We start from the raw sequence: 24,044 nt of genomic DNA on the forward strand, positions 1-24,044 counted from the left end.
GTTCAAAATTACAAGCTTTTTTATATGAAGGAGGCTGTGGAATTTTTATATGTGAGATTTGTTTATTGAAAAAGATCCTTAATATTTAATTAATTAATATTTAATTCTGCTCTTGTAATATGGCAACTAAACTGGCAGTTGTTAGAAGGGAAGCGAATATCCTTTTTAGACAATTCACACCGGGGGCTTATATGGGATGTAAGTGGCATTTATGCCTTGTGTTGGCCCCTCTGTGCAGGGATGAATTTCACCTTATGCTATCTGGGAGTTAGAGAAATGACCTACTCTCTAGTTATTTGCTGTGTCCCTCCTGTTGAGGGTGGGATGTGGAGGAATCGCCAGTGGTTGGAATAGGAAAAATATCTTGCAACAAAGCTATTGAGCAGTCTCAATTCAATTGATAGTTGCTATTCAATATAAAGTATTTTCTATACTGAAAAGGCATTGTTTTGTTTTTCTCCAGGGAAAAATAAATCACTTACTGTAGTTCAAAATACCATAGTTTTCATTTTTTCTGTTTCTGCAAAAGTGGTGAGGAGTCCTGTTTCTGGATGGTGCAGTTATTTTTTCTTTGACACAGATGATAGACTGTGGCTATGTGACATACATGATGTGACTGAAACACTATCATTGGCAGATAATTCTGAAACTATAGAAAATGATGGTGATCTTGAAGGTGGATAGTCTTCAGAATCCTGTAAATTGAGGATGGATTCTCTTACAAAATAAGTCAATGCAGTTATTTAATTATTTACCATACTGCTCATTTAGTATTACTCATTGCATTCAGTGACATTCAGTACTACTTTAAAGGTGAAATTGTAAAAGGAAGATCTGCCTATTGCATCTATTTTTTTTATCATAACTGCATCAGAAATGATAGTACAATACAGCAGTGTTTCTCAAAGTGGTCCATGAAACCATTTTGAGAAACCTGTTAACTGGCCACACTGGTTTGTTTACTTACTGGCACAGTGGCCACAGAGCCTCAAGACTCCTATTGGCTCCGGTTCACTGTCTGCAGCCACAAGATGCAGCGGCCCAGCCAACACTGCTTCCTGTGGCTCCCCTTAGCTGCAAATGATGAATCAGAGCCAATAGGAGCTGAGGGGCTCCATGGCTGCAACGCCAATAAGAAACAAACCAGCACGGCCAGTTAACAGTTTCTCAAAGTGGTTTCTTGGACCACTTTGAGAAACACTGTCATAGAGTAACAACTATATTTTTTGCTCAATTATGAGAACTCAAGAATAGTCCAGAAGGAAGACAGACAGTCCTTAAGAAAGAACTATGAAATAAAAAAATTACCGAACTGAAGATCCTGCATGTTTAGACATATTTCTTTTATTATCTTCAATGCAACTTTCTCCTGATAAGGAACACTTCTCATGACGTTGTTTCATTTGGGCAACTTCATTGCATTTCTTTGTTGCACTGTTTGCATTTTACACACATGCCTGTCTTAACCATAGGTAGAAGAATTTCATTAAAATATTCCCGAACTGGGTCTCTTTTACGGCTTGTTGTCATTATAGATTTTCCCTTTTAATGAGAGAATGGTATGGTAGATCTCAAATCAATGAAGGCTACACTAAGACCAACCTCAAGACTTCTGGAATATGCTGCTCAATTTCACTTTTGTTTCTATTGCCTGTCCCTCCCTTTTCACATTTATCTCCAGACTTCTTCTTCTTGTCCAGATCTATTCCACCCCCAACAAATCTTCTATTCACTGAACCTTTTGAAACTTCGCACTTTTAGAGAGTGGTAAGGAATTTACTATACATGCAAATTTGCAGAGACAATAGTGTTGAGATTATTTTCTCTATTATCTATTTATTTCAAAACTATTTTACTGTCACAAATACAGAGTTTGAGAACTGCAAAACTAAGCATCTGTGACGGTATCTTCTAGACCATTGGCTAGATAGAAAGGTTAACTTAAATAATCTATACAGAAGCCTCTGGGGTCCCTAATCCATGAGCTTTGTCCCCACCTCCCACATCGGCAACCCTGGGCATATCTGTTTGCTCTGGTTAATAGTAATCTCACGGGCTCAGTCACCAAAATACTGTAGTAACATTTAATTTTCCTTAGGGCTCATCTAGACTACATTCCTCATTACTTGCAATTTTCAAAAAGAGGCTTGATAGCTATCTGTCTTGGATGGTTTAGACAGAACAAATCTGACATTTTAGGGGTTAGATTAGATGGTTCTTATGGTCCCTTTTAATGCTATGGTTCTTTGATTCTATGTTGCACAAATGTCCAGGGATGCTGAATATCCCCACTGTTCAGTGCCTCAGATTTTCATCTTATCCAAAAGATAGTAGTCACAAAATCACAGGCCCATTGATACTATGCTGTGACACTTGTTCAATACCAATTTGTGGGGCAGCAGTGAATCACTAACTCCACCTCCTGCTCCAAAATGTTCTTGGCAGTACATTGTACTGACTAAGCTATCTATTCTGTGTCCAAGAAGAGGGTGCTATGGTTTTAGGCAGAATGCTTTATTTCAACTGTATTGTTAGAACTTTTGGAGAACATCTATGCTGTGTTTTAAAACCTGCAGCAGTAAGTCTCAGAGTCTGGGTCTAATGACATTTGGCTCTGAAGCTCACCTCCCTTCCCTGGACTTCAGAGCTTGACCTCCAGATTGGGGTGCAAAGTATACACAGCTGGGTTTAGGACTGTAGTGGGAACCGCATAAGCATTAGTCTGTTGACCCAAGCTCTCAGACTTGGCCTGCAGGTTTTAAAACGCAGCGTAGACATACCCTTATTAAGCTCCTCAGAATTAGTCCTTTCATACTGTTCACATACACACTATACACACACACACACACATCTTTGGAAGCTCTGGAATCTGGAAAATGGAAATGAGTTCCCACTTCCTTAATGTGACATTTGTTCTTGATTTCATCCAGTCAGACCTGTTTTTAATATGAATGTCTCTGCAAACTTAATATTTTATTTGGATTAAGCATTTCAGATTAACAAATCAAAGATTAGTCACTATTAAAATCTTTGGGATACCCACATGAGGATAAACCAAGTATGGATTAACTAGATCTGAGCTGACTTATTTTCTTTCAGGTTTTCAGCAGTCTGGAAGTTTAGATAAGATATTCTTAAAATATACAGTTTTAGTTCTTTTTTAATTATGAAAGAAGTCTGCAGTTAATGAGCCACTACTCAGAGGATATAAACTGTATTCTAAGGTGACCAAGATAGCTTTTAACCAGAATAACTTGAACATATTGGTTAGGAATTCAGTTTTTTAAATAATAAATAGTATTGATATCTTAACATTCCCTGGTTGAAGTGCAATGAATATATCTGGCTACAGTATATTGTAAGCAATTTGCCTTCATGTCTTTTGAAACTTCCAATGAAATCACACAAGCCTTATTAACAGTGTGCCTTACAATTTCTAATCCTGGCTCATTCGCTGAAACTGTTTAGAACTTTTAAAATGTCCTCCTGTGGCAACTAGGCAGAAAGTAATATATAAAAGTTGGTTCAAGATGTAACTCTAGTTCATCCTCTAAGTAAAAATGACTACACTATAATCAAATTCAAGATAATTGTGGGAGAGATTTTACCAAAAGTCATTCAGGAGTTCCAGAGAAACTTAAGAACAAAGTGCTGAGCTGCTACCAAAATTAGATGGCCATTTTAATATAGGGTACAAAATGTGGATATTCTTTTCAAAAAGGTGCTATAAGTGATTCTTAGAATTCAACAACAAGCTTCAACAGAGAAACTGGCAGAAATGATATAGAAAAACACACATTAACATGTTGGGCACAAACCAGCACAGCTTTTGTAAAGGAAAGTCCCTTCTCTCTATTGGGTATTTCATTATGTAAATACAAGAGAGCACCTTGGCCCCTCTGCCTAGGAACCAGACATGCTGGTCAGTTCTGGGGGCTGCCTGAAATAAGCACTGCCTGGCTGGTGCCTGAATCCCCTACCCCCTCTTGCACCAGGTAAGAACCTGCTTCCACACTCCAAACCCTTCAGTCCAAGCCCAGAATCTCTTCCCACACCCCAGGGTCCCCTGCCCCAGCCTCAGCCTGAAGTCCTCTCCTGCAACCTGAACCCTTCATTTCTAGCCTTAGCCTGGAGCCCCAGCTAGATGACTTACCCCTTCCTATACCCCTGCCCAAACCCTTTGAAAGTGAGTGAGGATGGTGGCGAGTGCACTATTGAAGAGGCCTCAGAAAAGGAGTGGGGAAGGGGGGGGGGCCCTTCTTTGAGATTACAAAGTTAGCAACACTTTTCCATTTAGGGGTTTCCCATAGTGTCAGGTGTACTACACTTAGGAGAATCCCATCTGCTACAAGTTTAGAAACTGATCTGGTGCTGTCATGGAAAGGAAGTAGTCAAAGGGCAAGAGTTAAGCACAATTTATTAGAAACTGGTTTATAGGCATAAAAGGAGGCACCAGGTTAAGAGTGGGGTGCCCGGAGTGGTGCGTGGCAATGGAAGCTGGGGGAGCCAATGTCCTCAGGAGAAAGGGGCCAAACTGCCATGACCTGGGGAAGGATGGGATAGCAGAAGTGGAATGGGACGGTATGGTGGGCACAACTGACAGCATGAAAGCTGCCAGCCTCACCCCCTTTTGGGACTATCCTATGCAGGCTCCCTGGGGAAGAGGACAGCTGGGGGTGGAGCCGCAGCATAGGCGCCGCACTGTCCCCTGGCAGCCGCAGTGAGACTCTGTGGCGGGGATGCGACGCACGCGCCCGATTGAGATTGGCGCGAGGGCTGGGCGTTCGTTGGGTTAACGGACGCACCTGCTGCGCCGTTCTGTAGGAGGGAGCCGGAGGGGAACTTGGTGAGCTCGTCGGGCGATGCCGCTGCAGTTGGGGGAGGTTGAAGCCACCCCCCCGGAGGACTGGTGAGGACCAGGGAGAGACCACCTCCGCCCTCCCCCCATCCCTCGCCGGAATGGCGACCCGGGGGAGGTGTTTGCGCGGAGAAACTCTTCTGTAGCCAGGGGTGGGGACAGCTGGGCGAGCTCCTCTCTCTCTCGGCCTGGGGCCGCGGGAACAGCAGGCGCTCTCGCGGCAGGAGAAAGCGGGGAAACGCCGCAGGCATGCTATGAAGGTGCACGGGGGGCCGCAGTTACAGCAAAGCGGGGCCCGCTGAAGGCGCTCGTTTGAGAAGCGGAGATTGGAGCCTCGGCCCTCTGCGGGGCGGAGGGCGACGGGCTGTAGCCGCTCTCGCGTGTGAGCCCGACGAGCTCGCTGGCCCAGACACCTACCCAATAAACTCCAGGATTTCTGAATTGCAGCTTGTTAGTCAGAGGGAACTTCCCTCCAGTGCAGTCAGCGAGTCAGCTTGGGTCAACTCTTGGCTTTATTCGGTTAAGCTGTAAGTGTCCACAGTAGCACAGGGGCTATGAAACGGAGATGAGTTGAGAGAGATTGAAACTGGGCTCCCTGAAAACATTTGTGGGCAAATCTTTTTAAACCTAGTGATTATTTTATTGGGGTTAGGAGACACTTTTTTTCAAGTGAAAAGTCCTTAACAATTCATCAAACATTGAAGATGCCTCGCCTTGTAATTGCTCAGACAGATCTGCAAGAGATGTATCCTAGCCCCTGTCTGATCTTCATACAGATTTGCTCTGTTTTAATGAAAAAGGAATGATTCTTATGGGAATTCTGTGAAATTGTTGTAAGTTTGAGTACACAACAGAATAACCCTTAGGAGTAGGTGGAATTTTGTTCCGCTTGTGGAGCATTTTCTCCAGATGAGTACTGGACTCTCATCTGATCTCTTAGATGTGATTAGGGGTGGCAGGTTTGCAAAAAAATTGGTAGTGCCCAGAATGCCTAGAGACCTCATCTGTCCCCTCCACTCAAGTTTCCCTGCCCATCTGCCTAAGCCTGTAAGGCATTTTGGTTGGGGAAGAGTGCAGGCCCTGGGAGGAGTTTGGGTGCTGGGTAATGGACTGGGCTCTGGACTGGAGCAGGCGGTTGGGGGACAGGAAGGGTGGCAGGCTCTGGGAGGGAGTTTGGGGGCGGGAGGGAGTTTGGAGACAGTAAAAGGGAGGTATAGTGGTGGGCGGGGAGACTGCAGGGACACATGCTGGCAAGTGGGTGAAAGCTGCTTTAATTCTGCTGTGCTTACCGCAGACCCACCCAGAGCGGTAGGTTGGGCTGGAGGACATACAGGGATTTGTGCACAGGGTGGCATGGAGCGCAGGCAGGCAGCGGCAAGTTTTGGTGGAGCCCACACATGGGCCAGGAAATAGGGCTGCCTAAGGACACAATGCTTACATACCGGAACTCTGTCATGTGGCTAAGAATCTAGTTTAGTGTGCCTGCAAGGCTGGGTCAGAGCAAATTGAGAACTACTCCCAAATGCTGCATGATTTTACCATTATTGTTAGAGAGAGACAACATTAACTAATGCTCAGAGTAGTGGTAGAAATGTAGCCGTGTTAGTCTGGTGCAGCTGAAACAAAAAACAGGACTGTGTAGCACTTTAAAGACTAACAAGATGGTTTAATAGGTGATGAGCTTTCGTGGGCCAGACCCACTTCCTCAGATCAAATAGTGGAAGAAAATTGTCACAACCATATATACCAAAGGATACAATTTAAAAAAATGAACACCTATGAAAAGGACAAATCAAATTTCAGAACAGAAGGGGGATGGAGGGGGGCGAAGGGGGGAACGTAAATGTCTGTGAGCTAATGATATTAGAGGTGATAATTGGGGAAGCTATCTTTGTAATGGGTAAGAAAATTAGCGTCTTTATACAAATTTGCGTGTAAAGAGTCGAATTTAAGCATGAATGACAGTTCAGAGGATTCTCTTTGAAGTGAAGTCTTAAAAGGTATTTGAAGCAGGATGCAGGTAATCAAGTCGTTGAGACAATGTCCTTTCTGGTTGAAATGGCAAGAAACTGTTTTTTCTTTGTGATCCTGTCTGATATATGTTTTATGGGCATTGATCCTGTGGCGAAGTGTCTGAGACATTTGTCCAATGTACATAGTGGATGGACACTTTTGGCACATGATTGCATAAATTATATTTCTGGATGCGCAGGAATATGTGTTCTTGATCTTATAACTCACTTGGTTGGGTCCAATAATGGTATCAGCAGAGTGAATATGTGGACAAAGCTCTATACACCAACATCCCACATGAAGACGGATTACAAGCAATTAGAAACACTATGCCAGAGGACACCACTGCCAATCTGAGAGCAGACCTATGTAACTGTTCTCACCCACAATTATTTCCAGTTTGAGAACAACTTATTCCTCCAGATCAGCGGCACAGCCATGGGTACATGCATGGCCCCACAGTATGCTAATATCTTTATGGCTGACCTAAAACGTTTCCTCAACTCCCATCCTCTTTTACCCCTTCTCTACTTATGCTACATCGATGACATCTTTAGGATCAATGCCCACAAAACATATATCAGACAGGATCACAAAGAAAAAACAGTTTCTTGCCATTTCAACCAGAAAGGACATTGTCTCAACGACTTGATTACCTGCATCCTGCTTCAAATACCTTTTAAGACTTCACTTCAAAGAGAATCCTCTGAACTGTCATTCATGCTTAAATTCGACACTTGACACACAAATTTGAATAAAGACACTAATTATCTTACCCATTACAAAGATAGCTTCCCCAATTATCACCTCTAATATCATTAGCTCCCAAACATTTACCTCCCCCCCTTCGCCCCCTTCATCCCCCTTCTGTTCTGAAATGATTTGTTTTTTTCATATGTGTTCATTTTTTTTAATTGTATCCTTTGGTATATATGGTTGTGACAATTTTCTTCCACTATTTGATCTGAGGAAGTGGGTCTGGCCCACGAAAACTCATCACATATTAAACCATCTTGTTAGTCTTTAAAGTGCTACACAGTCCTGTTTTTTGTTAATGCTCAGAGGTTATGGGAGTTTAAGAAATTTGAATAAGGCTCTGTGTCTGTTTCAGAGGTCATGGGAGTCATAGATTCCATGACTTTCCATGACTTCTGTGGTGCTTGGTGCAGCTGGCTCCAGGGATGCCTGAGCAGATTAGTAACCCCAGTTCCAGCTTCACTGGTCACTGCTGGGGCAGTTTGGGTGTGGAAGGGGACTCAGGACTGGGTCAGAGGTTTGGTGTGTGGGATAATGCTTACCTTGGGAGAGGACTCCCCGGAAACAACTGGCATGTCCTTGTAGCTCTTAGGGGGAGGGAGGGCTGGGAGCTTCTCCATGCGCTACTCCTGATGTGAACTCCTCCCCTACAGCTCCCATTGTGGTTTCCTGGCAAATAGGAGCTGTGAAGCTGGATCTTGTGGCAGCCAGCTTGTGTGGAGGAGCTCCCTTGACTTTCCCTTCTCTAGAAACTGCAGTGACATGCCAGCCAATTCCAGGGAACTGCACAGAGCTGGGTAGGGAGTAGGGTTGTTAACATGCATTTGTGTAAATATGTAATTCTCACTTTTTTTTAGCAGTTACATGTTTACACATGGGGGAGCAGGTGGGAGCTGGTGCTCATTGAGAGCTTGCTTTTAAGCCAACTTATGCCTGATAAAGAGGCAGCAGTGTGGGGAGCTGGCTTGAAAGCTGCTTACAGCATGTACCAGCTCTCACCTGCCTCCCCCACCCCCAATGCTGCTGCTTCTGTCGGAGCACCAGCTTCCTGCTGTTGTTTCTGTGGAAGCTGGGGGAAAGTGGGCAGATGGCCCTGTGGAAGCTGGCATGTGTGAGGAGCTGGCTTGAAAGCTGCTTTCTGCATGTACAGTCTTCTGCCTGCCCCTCCACGCACTACTGCCTCTCTGTCAGGCATTAGCACAGGGGACAGGTGGCTCCATGGGAGCTGGTGCTTATGGGGCATTGGCTTTTAAGCTGTCTTACCCCCCGGACACTGGCTCCTCCTTGCCCTCCCCACTCATGCTGCTGCCTCTGTGGGAAGCAGCAAAGGTGGGGAGGGAGGGGGACAGGCAGCTCCTCAGAGCTGGCACATGTAGAGAGCTGGCTTAAAAGCTGGCTCTTTGCCTGAATTGGCTCCTGCCTGTCTCCCCACTCTACTAATACCTCTGTATCAGTGTAGCTGGGGGGGAGGGGGAGAGCAGGCAGCTCCACAGGAGCTGAGCTGGTATGCGCAGGGAACCATTCCTGGCTTATTGGTTAATAATGTAAACAACAACATGCTAACATCCCTAGTTGGGAGCCCTTTCCCGCTAGTACTCCAGCACTCGAGCACCAGTGGGGGTTCTTGGCTCTGAGCTGCTGCCTGGCCACCCAGCAGTCGGAGTCCTTGACACCCCCCCCTTCTAGAGTACCCATTGACCTCCTGATCTAAGTTTATTTATAGGTATATAGTATAGGTTAGTGTTTCTTAATCTTTTTTTTATAAAGTGCCCCTTTAAAATTTTGTGTGTGTGTAAAAAGTACAAAAATAATAAAGCACTGTAAAACTGAAAGCAAAAATTCAGTTTTCTCCAAATTTCAGTTGTGTTAACATACCCCCCAGACTTCTCTCAAGTACCCCCGAGGGTATTCGTACGACTGGTTGAGAAACACTGGAATAGGTCATGGGCTATGAATTTTTGTTTACTTCCTGTGACCTATTTGTGACTAATTTTTTAGTAAAAATACCCATGAATAAAAATTGTAGACTTACTTTTGAGTTGGACCTTGCATGGATACAAAATTTACATCAGCATCTATATCTGCAAAACTGAGGCATGGATATTTGCATTGATACCCACAAATTTGCAGGGTTTTAGTTACAAAATTGTATTTGTAGACACTAGGGTTGTAAAACTGTGTTTAAAAAGCTAACTGTGTAACAGATAAAAATAAGCTTTATATTGCAGAGCCTGCGATGAAGCCTCCCCACTGCAACTGGCTTTTAAGCTGGCTCCCCCCAGCACCATCTCCAATAGCAAAGGGGCGTGGCAGCAGCCCCTTTCTAGGGGTGGAGGCCTGAGCTCCCGGACCCAGTGCAAGCCAGAACTGAGCTGGGCTGCCTGTCTGCCTGGCTCCTAGTACACTTTAAATGCAGAGCTGAAGCAGGGGTAGGCCCCGGACCTGGCATGAGCCAAGACTGAGCTGGGCTGCTGGCCAGCCTGATAAAAAATTTACTGGAAAGTGCATGGGGGTGGGGAAGTGTGCAGTCTATGGCATTAATTGACTACCCTGTTACATCCTGGCTAAGTCTACACTGGCATGATCTTGCACAAGAACTCTTTTGCGGAAGAGTTCTTGTTCAAAAACTCTTCCAGAAGAGAGCCTCTACACTGTCATGTGTGTTTGCACAAGAGATGTGCTTTTGCGCAAGAGCATCCATGCCTTTTTTAAACGTAACTTTTATAATAATCTATATTCCAGACATTTAAAAAGAAGCCTAGTTTATAATTAAACTTATTCATAAGAAAAATGGAGACAGAAGCCCAGCAGCAGAGTGGGGGCTATCCTGTTTATTGTGTCATGTGTAACATGTATGATTACCTGCCCTGTGGGCGGGTGGCGTATGTGTGCACCTGTTGCAAGGAGCTCCTGACCCTCAGAGACCGAGTTCGGGCTTTGGAGGCCAGGGTGGCTGAACTGGAGGAGCTAAGGGAGGCAGAGAGCTATGTTGATGAGACTTTCTGGGACACTGTGTTACTGTCCCACTTCCAGTCTGAGAGCCCCAGCTCTTCACAGCTGAGGATGTTAGGGCGATTCCCAAATCTGCACCGTTCTTTGTGGGTGATGAATCTGAGGAGCTGTCCTGGATTGAAGTGTCATTAGAGGAGGTTTTGGAACAAATAGAAAAACTTAATGTTAAAAAATCACCGGGACCAGATGGCATTCATCCAAGGGTTCTAAAAGAACTCAAATGGGAAATTGCTGAACTATTATCTGTGGTTTGTAATCTATCCCTTAAATCAGCTTCTGTACCTAATGACTGGAAGGTAGCCAACATGACACCAATATTTAAAAAGGGCTCTAGGGGTGATCCTGGCAATTTTATTCTTTACTATTGTTTCGACTAATTTGCCCGGTACTGAAGTTAGACTTACCAGTCTGTAATTGTCAGGCACATAGAAGAACATGTTGACTTTTGTCCAACAAATTATTGTTTCTCTAAAGGGAAATCATGTCTTACTAATGTATTAGAGTTCTTTGAAGGGGTTAACAAACATGCAGATAAGGGGGATCCAGTAGATATAGTATACTTAAATTTTCAGAAAGCCTTTGACAAGGTCCCTCACCAAAGGCTCTTGTGTAAGTTACATTGTCATGGGATAAGAGGGAAGGTCCTTGCTTGGATTGAGAACTGGTTAAAAGACAGGAAACAAAGGGTAGGAATAAATGGAAAATTTTCAGAATGGAGAGGGGCAACTAGTGGTGTCCCCCAAGGGTCAGTCCTGGGACCAATCCTGTTCAACTTATTAATAAATGATTTATAGAAAGGGGTAAGCAGCGAGGTGGTAAAGTTTGCGGATGATACTAAACTGTTTAAGATAGTCAAGACAGAAGCAGACTGTGAAGAACTTCAAAAAGATCTCACCAAACTGAGTGATTGGGCAACAAAATGGTAAATTAAATTTAATGTGGATAAGTGTAAAGTAATTCACATTGGAAAAAATAACCCCAACTATACGTACAGTATGATGGGGGCTAATTTGGCTACAACAAATCAGGAAAGAGATCTTGGAGTTATCGTGGATAGTTCTCTGAAAACTTCCACACAGTGTGCAGCGGCGGTCAAAAAGGCAAATAGGATGTTAGGAATTATTAAGAAAGGGATAGAAAATAAGACACAGAATATCTTACTGCCCCTGTATAAAACTATGGTACGCCCACATCTTGAATACTGTGTATGGATGTGGTCTCCTCACCTCAAAAAAGATATTTTGGCCTTGGAAAGGGTTCAGAAAAGGGCAACTAAAATGATTAGGGGTTTGGAATGGGTTCCATATGAAGAGAGGTTAAAGCGACTGGGACTTTTCACTTTAGAAAAGAGGAGACTAAGGGGGGATATGATAGAGGTATATAAAATCATGAGTGGTGTGGAGAGGGTGAATAAAGAAAAGTTATTTATTAGTTCCCATAATAGAAGAACTAGAGGACACCAAATGAAATTAATGGGTAGCAGGTTTAAAACTAATAAAAGAAAGTTCTTCTTCACACGGTGTGTAGTCAACCTGTGGAACTTCTTGTCAGAGGAGGCTGGGAAGGCTAGGACTATAACAGAGTTTAAAGAGAAGCTAGATAATTTCATGGAGGTCAGGTCCATAAAAGGCTATTAGCCAGGGGATAGAAATGGTGTCCCTGGCTTCTGTTTGTCAGAGCCTGGAGAAGGATGGCAGGAGACAAATCACTTGAACATTGTCTTCGGTCCACCCTCTCTGGGGCACCTGGTGTTGGCCACTGTCGGCAGACAGGCTACTGGGCTAGATGGACCTTTGGTCTGACCCAGTAATGGCCATTCTTATGTTCTTGTGTTATGCCGGTGTAGACGCTCTCTTGTGCAAGAAAGCTCTGATGGCCATTTTAACCATAGGGCTTTCTTGCACAAGAAATTCATGTTGCCTGTCTACACTGGCCTCTTGTGCAAGAACAGTTGCACAAGATGGCTTATTCCTGAGTGGAAGCATCAGAGTTCTTGCGCAAAAAGCACTGATTTCATACATTAGAACGTCAGTGTACTTGTGTAAGAACTCGCGGCTAGTGCAGACAGGATCACACCAATGTAGACACAGCCCCCTAGTGTACAGAGTGGTTTAGTTTAACCAAAGTTAAAAAAAAAAAGAAAAGAACCTAATAGCATCTAACCAAACATTCCCTATTGCACTTTCATTTCTTTTGTTCCAAAGTTTACGTTTTCTTTTCTTAAACATGGATATTTCTGGGAAATCTATGCCTTACTTCTGTTCAGGCTATTTCTCTCCCAGCTGTTGCTCTGACTCTCACACAAAGGAAAACTGAAACAGGCAAAACTTGTTTAATTAAAAACAAATCTACTCACTTCCCATTGGCTCTCCTGGATCCCTGCCAACCCTTTCTGGATACCCACTGCTTTGGGTTTAACCCTTTAGTTACTTAATGCTAGGATGTTTAGAAAAGGGTAGTATCCCTTCCATCCATCACAGTAACTAAAGTCATTCTGCACGTGGATATAAAACATTAGAGGGAACACTGTTGTTAATCCAGAGTAATTCTATGCTGATTTAAATGTGGTCTGGTATGAGTTGTGTGGTCAGTACTGACTCCAAAGTTGCAAAATGCTAAGCAACATCTAAAGGTGGTGAATACCCACAACTTCCACTGAAATCAATGGGATTTGAGGATGCTGAACCTCTTGATCAGATCAGATAATGTCATTGTTCCTGAAGAGATTCTTTTTATGGGTTTGTAGTTTTGAGGCATTAGTTGGGGGAGGAGGGGAAGAAATGGAGAAGAGGCTTGTCTAAAAGGCAGAGACGTGGCAATATTCTAGTGTGATGTTCGACAATTTAAGAGTGAAATTTGCTTTTACTCCAGAGTGAATAGGATTTGTGCTTCTATGTACCTGGGTTTAAAGACTTAATTTACTGTTTTTATGGTTAAAAAGGAGAATGATTGATTTGTGTATGAAGATATTTTAGCTGGTTATTTAGTGCTGAATTCAGTAAAAAATGTTTTCAAAGTTTCTCAACCTTGAAGTAATGCATATGCTGCACATGATACATAAATACATGGCTATTAATTATACATTTTTTGTCATAGATTTATTTTCCCTTAAATATTCCTGCAATAATTTTTATTTAGTTTTACTGCTACCTATATTATTATTATTAATGGATTAAATGTATACTCATTTATTTATTGTAAATAAATGACTAACATAGTAGAAAAGAGTTTAATTGCTTCATATTAGTTCCAGTAAAAGGCCTGAAGACCATTCAAAACTGTTTTTAAGCTGCCATTGGGAAACTGGACTATCTGTTCCAACGTTTTAATAAATTAGGGCAAAAAACTTGTGACTGACTTCTAATTTTTAAGCCCATACTCTGATAATATTTGTTTTCCCTTTATATATAATAGGACAACTCCATTATGAAATCAAAATAGAGGCCTAATCACAGTTCAGTGATTCATATCAGGTAACTGTTTTTCATCATTAGGACCAAAGATACTTAACCCAGATGGATGATCAGAGCAGGTTGGCAAAAACAAAATTGGTGTCTCGTCTCCAGCTGCGACCAGAGAAGACAGAAGTACCACATATGGTTGAAGGAAAGTACATTATGTGTGACCAAGCTGCCAACATTGAAGATGATAACAGTTTACTGGTGAGAAATCAGTGTTTTCTGTAGTCTCCTGATTTTGCTTTTGGGCCTGTGATTCTGCCATTAAGGTGAAGATAAATGTGAAGGAGAATTGGTAGCATCCCTCCATCAGCCCCAAAGTTAACACAGCCTGAAACTATTACATTTTGCACTTTCCACTCAGCAGAAGCTTCATTCTTTAGGGCAGTGGTTCTCAAACTTTTTGGCCCGTGGCCCATCCCACTCAACATAGACTTTTCCATGGACCACCAGCCAACTGCTGTGACCCTGTATCTCTCCCCCCTCCCCGGCCCTTTAAGAGGTTAAAACCCAGTCCTGGGTGAGGGCCGGAGCCATGGAGCAAAGAGCTGCAGCAGATAGCTGCCAATTAGGGCCCAGGTGAAGGCAGTATAAATACAGACTCCTGTAGAGGAGAGAGACTTACTCTTGCTCTGGCTCAGAAACAGGAAGGACCTAAATGCTAGGGAAGCTAGAAGCTTCCTGATTTAGAGCAGGGCTGGGGAAAGTCAGGCAGAGCTGGGAATCTCTGGCCAGGCAAGCTCCCAGTCTGCAGGGCCTGAAGCAAGTCCTCAGGGTACTAGTGCTCCAGGGAGGTGTTGTGTGATTCATTTTTAGATCCAAGGGAAATCAGGACACTCCAGAGAGACTTAACCACTTATTTTTTTATTGCAAGCTTTAGCAGTTAACACAGTTTTTTAAATTTTACAAGCCTTAAAAACAATTACTATACAATGTAAACCTTATATACTATACATTCTAAAGAAATTAATACAGCACAAAGCAATGCAAAAACAATGAATAGAAGATTATTATAAAACAATAATTAAGTCTAGGGTACTTACACTTCACCCGTATGCTGCTTACAGTACCAGGCAGAAGATCATGGTTCCTTTGATTCCCACCCGTTGGAATACCATGCACTGGGGTTGCTGGTGTAAAGGGTCTATTACTTCTAGTCACAATGGGCAGGACCTGTGGGTCAGTCCTGCTCTCTCCCTCCCATCGATTCTTCTTACTAAGTCCATTTTATAGCAAAGTGAGACTTGGTCATTCTAATGATATCTACCAATCAACTGCATATTGTGTAAAATACCTATTATGTCCATATTTGGGATACATCCTGCTATTCAGGGCTGTTGCCAAAAACTATATACTTGATTGACAGTTCTATGGCTGTGTCTGTGGTTTTTGCTCATCAGAAATAATATGTACTAGTACCAAGTTTCTCCCAATGTTCTTGGTGTGGTTTCACTATACCATACTCCCTACACATGATTGTTTAAAGCATTCCTGGCTCTCGAAGCTTCCCCCCTCGGTCTGGCCTGTGTGTGTATTAAGAATATTGACTAACGAGTAATTTACTAGTTGAGCAGTTGATGGAATTTCCTTTGACTACTCAACTAGTTGATAGGCACTTCCACATTCCTCCTTTGAAATGTATAAAAGACCCCATTGGGGCTCTTGTACATTTCACAGGAGCAATGTGGAACTCTGCGTGCAGTCCGGGGCCAGCAAGAAGTCCAGCTGACTCCGGGCTCCATGAGGGGGCTTACCCTTTGAAATGCACAAGAGCTCTTGTGCATTTGTGGAGTCCAGAGTCAGTGGGACTTCTCGCTGGACCCAGGCTCCATGTGGCGTGCCAACTTTGAAATGTACAAGAGTCCCCAGTGGGGGATCTTGTGCATTTCAAAGTGGAAGCGCCCTCATGGAGCCCGGAGTCAGCAGGGGACTCCCCCGCTAACTCCAGGCTCCATGCTGTGCTGCTGCTTTGAAATGCCGCACTGGAGCCCAGGATCAGGTAGAGAGTCCCCAGCTGATCCTGGGCTCTGCTTGACATTTCAAAATGGCAACGCCAAATGGAGCCTGGGATCAGGTGGGGACTCCCCAGCTGACTCTGGGTTTCATAGAAATGTTGCAGGGAGCCTGGGGTCATCTAGGGAGTCCCCAGCCTACTCCAGGCTCCATGTGGCACTGCTGCTTTGAAACGCAATGGTGGCGTTTCAAAGAGGCAGTGCCACACAGAGCCCATGATCAGCTATGTAACGCTGCCCCTTTTTGAAATGCTGCCATGGAGTTTAAAAGTGGCATCGCCGCATGGAGCCCGGATACAGGCTCCATGCAATGCCGCCACTTTGAAGTTTCCTTTCTTTTCCCCCCTTTGCTGCCTCCATCTGAGTATGTCTACACTACAGCTTTATTTCAAAATAGTTAATTTAAAATAAGTTATTTCAAAATAACACGTCTACACACAAAACGCATTTCAAAATAGTGAGTCCACACTGAGTGGACACTGAATCGCATTTAAGGCTGGCTGGAACCAGCTCAGTCAGGGCATCAGGTCAGGAGTGTCTTTGTGTGGCTGCTGCCTGAGGCTATCTGAGGCTTGTGCATAAAGGGACCCTCTCTCCCCCATGGGCAGCCTGTTCTCAGGTTTCCCTGCCTACCTCACTGAGGGACAGCAAAGCATTTGGTCTCTGTGTGCTCTGGTTGCCCTCACTCAGAACACCATAGCACTCTGCAACATGGAGCAAGAGCTGCCCCTGGGCACTCTGGTGTTTCTTGTGGATGCGTTGCTACTAGCCTGGCTGCACTTTCTCGGGCTACCATCCGGGAGGTCCATTGGGGGGCTGTCAGTATCCAGGAGGACCTGCGGGAGAGCTTCCACCCTGAGGAGCACTAAGAGTCTCTCTGGTCTGCCCCACTGGGGGCTTGTGCCTTATTCCTTCCTCATGACCTCCCACTTACTCCCCCTCCCTCCAACCCCCCTTCCTAATGTAAAATAAAAAACACGTTTTTTCATAAATACAAACTCTCTTTATTTAACTAAACTGGGGGAGGGGATGAAACTCTGGGGAAACTGGGGAAAGGAGGTGGGAGAGGGGAGGGGGAAACCTGGGAGGAGGGAGCTGGAAGGGGAAAGCAAGGGGAAGAAGGGGGAGGGGAAGCTCAGTGGTGGGAGTCTCACCGGGCCAACTGTCTCCCAGTACAGTGGATGCGGGGGCCTCGGCGTCCTCGGGGGGATGGGGAAGAGGGTGTGGTGGTTGAGGAGGGTATGGCGGGTGAAGTGGGAGGAGGAGTGGTAGCTGGGGAGGCAGTAGGTGCTGGAGTGGCAGGAGGTAGCACGTTCTGCACCAGGGCCTGCAGGTGTTGGCAGATGGCACGGCACTGGGTAAGCTGCTCCCGCCGGAGCTCCAGGTCTTCTTGCACCCAGTTCTGGAGGGTGTGGTGCAGGGTTCGCGGCACCCCCAGGTGCTACTGTCGGTACCCCTGCACTGTTAGGGTGGTCCTGCGGAGTCCTCGAGTGCGGTACCATGTCCTGGACGGGGTGGTGCACCCTGCACGCACAGCTGGTGTGGCTGTGGAGGAACAAGAGAAGTGGTCAGTTATCCCTGGGGGGACAGTGGGTGAAGCCCAGCCCCCCTCTGCAAGGTGAGGATGACCATGCCCTGCACCATCAGAGCCGATGTGCTTGCACAGAGGCTATGATCGGAATGTCCAGCTATCCCCGAGAGTGGGAACTGCCCCGAGACTGCATCCATGCCCCTGTGCTGTGTATAGTGCGGCTGAGGTGGGGGGAGATGTCCCCTGCCTCTGTGTAGAATGGCCTTGTGGAGGGAAGACCTGCTTTGTCCCACCCCAAGATCAGGAGCATGTCGTGTCTCTTCACACATGCGTGTGGCTAACAGGCCAACACCCCTGTGTGGCAGCCAGTTGGAGCCACCTGCCCAGAGGTGGCAGAGCACGTGCTTGCACGTGCACAGGTTGCTGTGTGATCCATGGTGAGCAAGGCCCACATGCGCAGTCCCTGGTCTCCCTCCCTGCCCCGCCCCCCCAGTTAGGGGACAGTGATGGCACTCAGATGTTGTTGCCTCCCCAGATTACCCTGGTGACTCGGCTGCTGGGACGACTTGGGAGTCCTAGCGGCATGGCATGCTCCATCTCAGCTCCTGCAGCTCCTGGCACTCCTCCTCCATGTCCTGGTCAGGGCCCTCTGCTCCCTGATTGCTGCCCCCCAGGGTGGCAAGGACCATTCCGCCCCCCAGGATGTGGTCCAGGGCATCAAAATAGGGACAGGTGTCTGTCCCTGTTGGGGAGCTGCCATGTGTGTCCCTGGCTTATGTCTGCTGTAGTTCTTTTATTTTCATGCGCACCTGCTCTTGGGTGTGCATGTGGCCTTTTGTTAGACATCTGCACTTTGGGCAAGACAGCCATCGTTAATCCGGTCAAGGCAGGGCTGGACAATGCAAAAATTATTATTCTGGTCAAGATGGGGTTGTCCAGGCTCCCCTATAGGAGGCAGCCAGGATAGGCAAAAGCAGCAGGTCCACAACCCCTTGCCAGTGATGAGTGGCCACTTGAGACTGCAGTTTGCCCTTGTGGCAGGGGCTAGATGAAGACTGACAGTGGGTCAGTGAGGCAAGGTGGGTATAGGGGGATTGAGAGCCTCCAGAGGGGGAGGAGTCCAGAGTGTGGGGGCACTGCAGTTGGGCAGTATCCAGGTAAGAGGGTGCCATAGTCTGTGAGAGTTGTGGACCCTGATTTAGGGTGGTGGAGAATAACAGTAACAGTGGGTGAGACACCAGCCAGAAGGCGGTACTCCAGTGCCAAAAATGCTAATTCTTTGACCAGCAGGAGTTGCACTTGGTGGTGAGTCTGCTCTATGACACTGCCCATGATGAAAAAATGGGTGCTGGAGAGGGTGCGGGTGTGGGGTCTTGCTGGAAGGTAGGGTGGAGGAGCAGTCTGGGTTAGGGATCTGGCTGGATGGTTGGGTGCAGGATAGATGTAAAATTCTGTTTATTTGGTTAACCAGTTAAACATTATGTATAAGTGGTTAACTGATTAAAGGGGGGGCACTCCAGATGAGCTGGGCTGGAGTGCCCTCTCTGCCCTCACCACAGTTACATGTAAGCTCCCCCACCCCTGTGCACTCTGCCTCTATATCAGAGGTAGCAGTGCAGGGGGGCAGGCAGAAACTGGTGTTCATGGGAAGGTGGAGCCTCCTGACCCTACCACACTGCTGTCTCTGTATCAGTAGTGCGGATGGGCGGCTGGTGAGGGGGAAAGGAGGCTTCATAGGAGCTGGTACGCAGCAGCTTATAAGCTGGCTCTCCATGTGCACTGGCTCCCATGGAGCTGTCTCCCCTTTCTTCTCTCCATTGCTCAGGCCAACGATGGTTGAGAAAGAACTGGAGGGTTCAGACCATGCATACATGGTTCTGACCGGCATGGCATGCTCTGAAAATTTCAGCAGTTACACATTTACAAAAAACTCATTTTAACATCCCTAATTGAAGCATTGATGATTCTTTTGATTTAATGAACTTTGCTGTCTTTTTAAGTTTTGGTAATCAATACAATAATGTTGGAAATTTGTATCTTGATTTTTGACAAAATTTTTGTTACAGCAGAACCTTTGAGGCAAATCTTTACCCCTTATTATCGCCATTGTTTGTTAAATTATTACTTTTATAGACTATTCTACAGATAGTTTTATTCCCATACTATGAAAAATAATGAACACTGAACTTCATTTGTCAAATACCTTTCCATGAAGAAACAGTCTCCCACAATATCTTCAACAGCACAGATGTTTTCACGAGTTAGCATGAGATACCTCTGGCACCGTACAGATTGTGGCCTTGTCCAGCACGTCCTTTGGCCCTGAGACGAAAGGGTCCAGGCCACATACTAAGTTGGTACAGTTGAAGACTTTGGCATTCACAGCACCGTTGAACACATCAGCACCAGTGGCTATGCTGAGGACTTACAGCACCGACAAAGACTTCGGCACAATAGCTCCATTGAGGGTGTAGGCACTAATGGCTCCATAGAGGACATGGGCATTGATGGTAACCTTGGTGCTATCAACTTACCAGTGGCCATTGGCATTGGTACCGACCGTTCTAGCAGCAGCACTGCACATCCCCATCCTCAGCACTCCGGCACTGATTCCTTTGGCACTGATGATGTTTATGCACCATGCTGATCTTGTGATAACTTAAGTCACCATGAATAGCCCCACCCATGCCATATCCTGGCCATTGTCCCTACTGGAGTCAATGGAGCTCTTACATAACGCAACACAGCATTCAGTTCAGCTCTCATAAACAAGGCAGCTGTTACACTCCTTGCACAGCTTTGCCCATATGCCAGCCAGAAGTAGTTGAGGAGCAGCTGTTGGGAATAATTCTTGGACACACTGGGTGCAGGTGAAAACAAGCAGAAGATTTATTGAACACACAGCGCTGGTGGAGTGTGGACCAGGGGGTTAGCTGGAGAGCACTAACTTAACCAAAACATACATTAGATTATATAGGTAGCAGATGGACGGAAGAGAAGTGATTTGATAGGTTTAGCAGCGCAAGTGAGATATGCACATAAGCCAGTGGTCTACAACAGTTACACAGCATCTCCGCCCATTGCCAATTTAACATGTTATTACTAATACAGGTAGTTATTCCTAACAAGCTAAATAAGCCAACATAAACAAAGGCGTGTTGATGGTCATTTTGTTGGCTGGAAATATAATGCGTCTCCTGTGGGGGGCGGTATTGCCTTGGCGCGATCTTTGGGATCCAAGCTTATTTTCTAGGAACAAAGCAGATAATGAAAAACAATCCCATGCAGTTGTTTGGTTGTTTGGTACTGGCTTTATCAAAGTGAGGCCCTTTTGGAATGTGGTTGGCAGGGGAACGAGGGTCACTGCTGTACTGTATGCTTCTCAGGCTTGGCCTGATACTTTCAGATTTGAGATTGTCAGTTCTCAGCAAGATACCATGGGCTGCCTCAATTTACCCTACACAGTTTTCGGAGGAACCGGCCCCGGACACCTCTCCCCAAAACAATTCCCCATCCTTGCTGGATGTAGCAGTTATGCCACCACCACTATCAGTGGCTGATGATTTTACCCACTTCTCTGAGCTGTTCAGGTGAGTAGCAGTGGAACTTAAATTGCCACTGAAGAAGTATTTGAGCTTCATTATGAAGTAATGGACATCCTGCAGGCTACACCCTCTGCCAAGGTAGCACTTCCCATCAACTAAGCTTTTATGGATCTGGCCAATACAGTCTGGCAGACCCTTGAATCTGTACCTCCCACCTGCAAGGGGGCTAACAGGAAATATTACATTCCAGTGAAGGGCTCTGAGTTTCTCTCTTCTCAACTTACACCTAATTCACTCGTGGTGGAAGTCGGACTCGCACTCAGCATGCAAAACAGCAGCATTTCTGCACTACTTCAGTTGACAAGGACAGTAAGAAGCTAGAACTCTTTGGCCGAAAAGCCTATACCTTGTTCATTCTGCAATTAGGTTTTCAAACTATTCAGCCTGGTTGGCCAAATACTATTTTAGAAACTATATCAAAGCTAATGGAATTTGTGAACAACATACTGGAGGCAGAGGCCACAGTTCAGAGCTATAGTCTCTGAGGGACAGGTGTGATGTAGTGGGGGTACTTGCTGGGATGTGGTGACCCCTGCTGTCTGGAGCAAGACCCAGCAGGGAAAGCCTCACTAGGCAGAGGTAATGCCAAACTTGTTGAACCAGTGGCCAGACACCCCCCATGGAGAGGAACAAAGGAAGGTGGAATGCTGCCCTGGCTGGGGGGGGGGGGGGGGGCAGGGCTGGAAGAGGGTTAGTGAGTTCCTGGCTGGAAGGCAGGGAATAAGGAGCTGGGGAGGGGGCTGGGACTCCCCTATCTCAAGGGGGGGCACTGAGGCCTCTTAGCCCCAGTTCCTGTAACCAGATTACATCTGTGCTGCCTGTGCTGGAGGAGCAATAAACCACCCTCAATTCTACTGGCTGGTGCAGTCTGTTTGTGCCATTTCGGGGTGCAGGAGACGGGGAACCCCCAACGCGCCGTCACAACAGGTCATCTCCTATACTGCCTTACAGCAGCACGATCAACTCTGAAACCACAGTTGTTATGCGATGCACCTCCTGATTTTAACCAACTATCTTTCCATGCAACATCAAGTCCATGGTGGAGGACTTGCCATCTGATGGCAAAAAATTGTTTGCCGATAAGACAAATGGGGTGCTTAACACAATGAAGCGTTCATACTCCACATTACACACTCTTGGCACCCACACACCAGCTAGTAGAAGATACTAATACGATTGTCAGCCTTACCAGTGACCCTGTTATCTGTTGTATATTCAACAAAGAGCTGATGATAACCAGCCCAGAAATAGCTTTTACCCTTGTAGAAGAAAATGAGCCTTCACTCTGTGTTGTGTTTAAGCAACAAGTAGCCAGAGGCAGTTTATTCGAGCTATATTGCAAGGGAAGACATCCATAAGCGGATCTTCAAATACAAAACAATTAAAAGCCAATATATATATCTTTCTGTTACATATAACATTAAACAATTACTTCCCTGCCCATTCAGTTCCCATCGGACACTGTCTTATCTCAAGGTTCTCACTGAGGTAAGCATTCCACTCTTATCAATGTGAGAGAGACAGAAAGGCGAACACAGCGTCTCTTCTGGCTCTCGCGTTAGCAGGAGTCAGAGTGACCCAGACTCTTGCTCTGCTACTGACAAACCCTGAAATGGCCACCCAAATCCCCTTTCCCTTAGTCCTGCTTCCACACCCTCAACGCCAGTGCAAACCATCAGGATTGGTGCTTCAACAACCTGCACTGAACAAGCACATTTCAAGGCTTGGTCAAGGGCTTCAAACACCCCAAAGGTTCTAGTGCCAGTCTTGACTGACCACATTTTCAAAGACTCTCCGCCCATATTACCACCATTGGGTGGCTATTGCCTCGGATAGATGGGTTCTAGACATCATCCTGTCTCGTTACACTATCTCTTTCTTCTCCTGACTACCTACCCAGCCTCCCCCCATCCTTTCTCAGGGACCTTTCCCATGAGAGACAATTTCACTCCACCTGCTTGATCAGGAAGCCATCGAACTGGTCCTATTCCAACACAGGGGAAAAGGGTCCTGCTCCTGCTATTTTCCAACTCAAAAGAAATTAGGAGATTGGAGTCCCATACTTGATCTGCACAGACTGAACAGATTTGTCAAGTTGAAGCATTTCTGCATGGTCACACTCTCCATTATTCTCGCATTGCCACAAGGGGACTGGTTGGCAGCCTTCGACCTTCAGGGTCACTATTTTCATGTCCTAATCCAACTTTCCCAGAGGAGATTCCTGAGATTTGCACTAGGCATACCACAGGATTATAGTGAAGGATATGGAAATGCCCATAGTAATCCTGGGAGACCCAGTTTACCCCTTACAGCTCTGGCTCATGAGACCTTATACTGGCACCCAGACAGCAGTAAGGAACATTTTAACAGGCTGAGCTCATGCTGCATGGTAGTGAAGTGTGCCTTTGGTAGACTGAAGGAGAGATAGAGGCATCTCTATGGCAGACTAGAATTTATAGAAGAGAATATTTCCATGGTTATAGCAATGCACTGCATTTTGTGTAATTTGTGTGAATCTAAGGGTGAAATGTTTCCTCAAGATGGAGCACTGAGGCACAATGCTTGGCTGCAGTGTTTGAGCAGCCAGACATTCAAGCTGTCAGAGGAGCCCACAGGACTGCTTTTACCATCATGAAGGATTTGAGGAAGCACTTAGATTTCAGTGCCCCTCATTGTCAAACTCTTCCACCACAGCATCTGCTTGGGGCATTATAGGCAACTTCTTGGAGGCCAATAAATGTGGAAAATAAGTCTCACAGTGACCACAGTACGTTTTTATTGACAGTAAAGGAGGGGGAA

The 24,044-nt window shown here is 45.7% G+C and overlaps 1 protein-coding gene across 1 annotated transcript in view; it reads left to right on the forward strand.

Annotated features, from left to right (window-relative positions):
- Positions 1–4,405: 4,405 nt before the first annotated feature.
- The window catches only part of DNAH14 (dynein axonemal heavy chain 14), a 605,515-nt gene continuing 585,876 nt past the window's right edge, over positions 4,406–24,044 (forward strand). The window contains exons 1-2 of the mRNA XM_075925276.2: positions 4,406–4,909; positions 14,134–14,301. Of these exons, the coding sequence (XP_075781391.2) occupies positions 14,155–14,301 (147 nt within the window). The 5' untranslated portion in view covers positions 4,406–4,909; positions 14,134–14,154. The remainder of the gene's footprint in view (positions 4,910–14,133; positions 14,302–24,044) is intronic.

The sequence above is a fragment of the Pelodiscus sinensis genome, chromosome 3 (assembly GCF_052426305.1).
Source record: "Pelodiscus sinensis isolate ZL-2025 chromosome 3, ASM5242630v1, whole genome shotgun sequence".
Classification (NCBI taxonomy): Eukaryota; Metazoa; Chordata; order Testudines; family Trionychidae; genus Pelodiscus; species Pelodiscus sinensis.